The sequence below is a fragment of the Triticum dicoccoides genome, chromosome 2B (assembly GCF_002162155.2).
Source record: "Triticum dicoccoides isolate Atlit2015 ecotype Zavitan chromosome 2B, WEW_v2.0, whole genome shotgun sequence".
Lineage (NCBI taxonomy): Eukaryota > Viridiplantae > Streptophyta > Magnoliopsida > Poales > Poaceae > Triticum > Triticum dicoccoides.
Window position 1 is genome coordinate 627277572 of NC_041383.1, and position 3986 is coordinate 627281557.

Genomic DNA, 3986 nt, shown 5'->3' on the forward strand with positions numbered 1-3986 from the left:
CAAAGATGCTTTTGTTGCAATGAGGGCTTTGTTGCAATTGCAAACATGGGCCGTGTTGAAATTGCAACATGGCTCTTGTTGCAATGGGACGGGACATGCATGAGCCAAAGATATTTTTATGTTGTACAACACAGCTTTGCTGCATCTACGGGAAAATTCTACGGAATTGTTGTTACAGATTGAGATGGGAACATTTAATTGGTGAGGAAGGGGGGCCACCCCTGAAATTCAGGGTGAGGATTAGTGAAGATTAATTGAGGGGAGAGTCCGTAGGAAGTATTCCGTAGGTGGTCCGTAAGTGTAGAGTTTTTGCTTGCGACAAGGGCTTGTTGCAATTGCAACAAGGCTCTTTTTGCAAGAGCCGCATATTCCTTTTTGCAACAAGGCTTTAGCTGTAGGATTTCTAAGAAAATCACGCTTGTGTTGAAAAGGAACCCGGTGTGTTTGCACTATAGAAAATATAGGAACTCATGAGGCATACGATTTCTAAGAAACTAGACTTGGCAGGAAATTTCTTTCTAATTGAGGGCAAAGTGATCCTTAAATACACCTCCTACCCAAATAAATACAATAGATCGCATGTCAATATAGAGGGGGACTGCAGCCACACATACATTTGCCCCTAAATGAAGAAAAACAGTTGTCACGACCATCAACACCTGTATTTCAACACGAGCAAAGAAAACAAAACAAAACAAAACAATCTGTCACTCGAGCAAAGAACTAACATGAGCTGAAGGCCCCTCAGCTCCCGACGTGGCCTCCTCCTCCCCGTCGCCGGGCAATACGAGGATCGGGCTTCGCACGATGTGCTTGCTGGAGACCCACTTGAGCTGCCCTTCGATGGCGCCTTCCGGCACGGCCTTGGCCTTGACGGAGACCGTGTAGTTCAAGACCTCGTCCAGCTCCTTGAACTCCAGCTTCGTCGGCGTCACTTCCACCGTCACCGATTTCGGCGCCTCAACCTCCATCTCGTACGTCGAGCTTGCCACGCCGACGTTTGTCACCGCGCGGGTGGCGTTCACGACGGTGTCCGCCTTGTCGACGATGATGGTGATTGACGGGTAGTTGAGGTCCTTCTCGGCGATCTTTGTTATCTTGGTGCAGTCCACCGCCGGCTCCGGGTGGATGATCGAGTTCACCTGCTGGTCCGTGTAGTTGAGCCCGCACAGGTACGGGACGTAGTCCGACGCCGACAGGTTGTACACGAGCCCCGGGTCCATGGCTTTCTTCGGGTTCACGTGCCCGGCGCCCGTGGCGAAGTACGTCGCCTGCGTGCCGTCCACGTCGAGGAACGGTTTCTTCTCGTTATCGGTGGTTTCCGTGGTCGTCATCAGCGCCGACTTGATGGCGGCGGGCGACCACGTCGGGTGCGCGTTCTTCATTAGCGCGGCGACCCCGGCGAGGTGCGGGCACGACATGGACGTGCCGGACTTGACATCGAACTTGGGCATCTCTGCTTTGGGCGGCAACACCAAGTCCGCGATGCCGGGGACGCCCGCGAGTATGTTCACTCCCGGGCCGATGATGTCAGGCTTTAGAATCCCCCGGCTTTGCAGGTTCGGCCCCCGCGCCGAGAACGGCGCCATCATCGGCGATCGCGGGGTGTCGAACGACGTTCCTTTCAAGATGAAGTTCGCCGTGGCTTCTTTCTCGGACTGCAGGTAGGCCTTGAGCTTCTGCCCGACTTTGTTGGGCACTTGCACCGTCGGGATGACGTGGGGCCTTGGGATGATCACCGGGCCGAACACCTCAGGGGTGACGACGATCATGCCGAACCCGCCGGCCTTTTCGACCATTTTGGCCTTGGCGGTGCTAGGGGTGCCGCCAGCCTCGCAAATGACGATCTTCCCGGTGACGTTCTCCGCGCTCAACACGGTGTCGCTGGTGCACTTACCGTCGCCCACGTCGCGCGCCAACGGCCGCAGCTCCTTCCCGTAGTCCTTGACTTCGCTGAGCGACTCGCCGTCAAGTTCATCTCCACTGCCAAGCTTCACGGTGGCCGCGAACCGCCTGTCGGTGGTGCTCGCCCCCACGGTGAGAAGCCACGGTGCCCCGTTGGCGACGGTTGCCGGGTTGGGGCCGATGTTGCCAGCCGCCGTGCTGACGAACACGCCGTTGAGGGCAGCGGTGTATCCTCCGAGCGAGACGGGGTCCTCCGAGAAGTCAGCGTCCGGGTTCCCGCCAAGAGACATAGAGAGCACGTCGACGCCGTCCTCGATGGCATCGTCGACCGCCGCCAGTATGTCATCCCGGTCGCAGCCCTTCGTCTCGAAGCACACCTGGTAGAAGGCGATGTGCGCGCGGGGCGCCATGCCGACCGCCGTGCCCACCGCGAGGCCGGATATGTTGGCGTCGGGCACGAACGCGCCGGCGGCGGTGCTGGACGTGTGCGTCCCGTGCTGGCCCTCGTTGATCGGGAGCACCGGGTCGTCGATGCCCTTCCACTTCCACTTGGCCGACTCGAAGAAGGACCGCGCGCCGATGAGCTTGTTGTTGCACACCGTGTTGTTGAAGTCGCAGCGGCCAGTCCACTTCTTGGGCGGCGGCTTCATTCCCTCGCCGTCGAACGACGGGTGGCCGGCGTAGATGCCGTCGTCGAGGACCCCGATGATGATGCCCTCGCCCATGAGCCCCAGCATCTTGGGCGTGTGCGTGGTCATGAGGTGGTACGTCTTCTCAGGATAGGCCTTGTAAAACCAGTCCTTCTTTTTCATCTCCTCCAGCTCCTCCACCGTCAGACGGGCGGAGAAGCCATTGACGACGTTGCGGTACGAGTATAGGAGCCGGGTCACGGAGGAGGGGTCATTCTCGATCGCTTCCTTGGCCATGTCGCACACCTCGGCCAGGAGCGACGCGTGCCAGCTCGACGTGTTCTTGTACAGCTTCGTGTCGTACTCGTACGGGCTGCGCACGATGATGAGGAAGTTCTTGTGCAGGCCGGTGTCATTGCCATGGGGGCCATGGCTCGCCGCCGGGGTCGCGGCTACGCACAGGAAGAGGAGGACGGAGGCGACGCGGAGGGCGAGACGCGGTGGCGAGCATCCTCCATGGATTCGATTGTCCATCTGGGTCTAAGGAGAATGATCAGAGGTGGGCGTTGAGCGAGGTAGCGTTACATATGGGGAGTTGGCTCTTGTGATCTCTAAAGATGGAACGGAGCCTTCTGTGGTCAGACGGCGAGATGGCTTAATAAAGATAGCAAAGGCATGCAATAATTGGGGAGGCTTAGCTCTGACCAGAAGTTCAATAGACTCTGCGCTTTCATTTCAGGGCTTTTCTTGTAAAGGAAATGAAGGAGACTAGATGCCTTGAAATGAAGCTGAAAGTAGGCGACTACGATTTTTTCCCATGATTTTGCTAAATGCAGATCAATTAGATTTTTACATGCGTTGATTACTCTGTTTTGATGTCTGTGCAAGACAGAGGAAATCAAAACTAGATCACATGTCTAGCACCATTGTCTTTTTTTTGCCAGTAAATCAGAGAGCTTGATTTCAGGTATTGGACAATCAGTCAAGATACCGGTCATTAGAAAGCTAGGAGTTTCATCAAGATAGCTCTCGGTCACATTCAATGTACAAACGTGCACAAAGATGTGGCAGATCCACATTGAATAAAAAAAAAAGAGAAAACACTAGCAAGCTCTAACATGATAGGGGTCACAATTGAACAAGAATGTGGCGACTGTTACAAAGTGTCTCCAACTCCGGGCGGTCCACCTTCATTATCACATGTGAGAATCATCTAAGTGTTGTGAAACGAACGCCATCGCACAGTGAAAAGGTTTCAGGTATCGGTGGCCCAAAAATATCCACGTACGGTTTACACCATGCACCAAGCATGGCCAAAGAAGAACGTGCAACGCCTCCTGCACCACCCGGCCATCAAAAAAGTTTAAGGGCCCACTGGTGTTGATCTTGATAATGCCAGGATCGGGGGGACGCCAGCTGAAGCCCGACAAGACAACAGGGGTCTTCCGAGCG

At 55.4% G+C, this 3986-nt stretch overlaps 1 protein-coding gene across 1 annotated transcript; it reads right to left on the reverse strand.

Moving 5' to 3' along the window:
* Positions 1 to 500: 500 nt before the first annotated feature.
* LOC119368143 (subtilisin-like protease 4) lies at positions 501 to 3141 on the reverse strand. The gene has a single exon (XM_037633477.1). It carries the CDS (start codon positions 3066 to 3068, stop codon positions 708 to 710), a length of 2361 nt encoding a protein of 786 aa, XP_037489374.1. The 5' UTR covers positions 3069 to 3141; the 3' UTR covers positions 501 to 707.
* Between the last annotated feature and the right edge of the window lie 845 nt (positions 3142 to 3986).

Bases quoted from the DNA above. Each gene is read 5' to 3' on its own strand.
- LOC119368143 (XM_037633477.1), bottom strand. From the start codon at position 3,068: ATGGACAATCGAATCCATGGAGGATGCTCGCCACCGCGTCTCGCCCTC.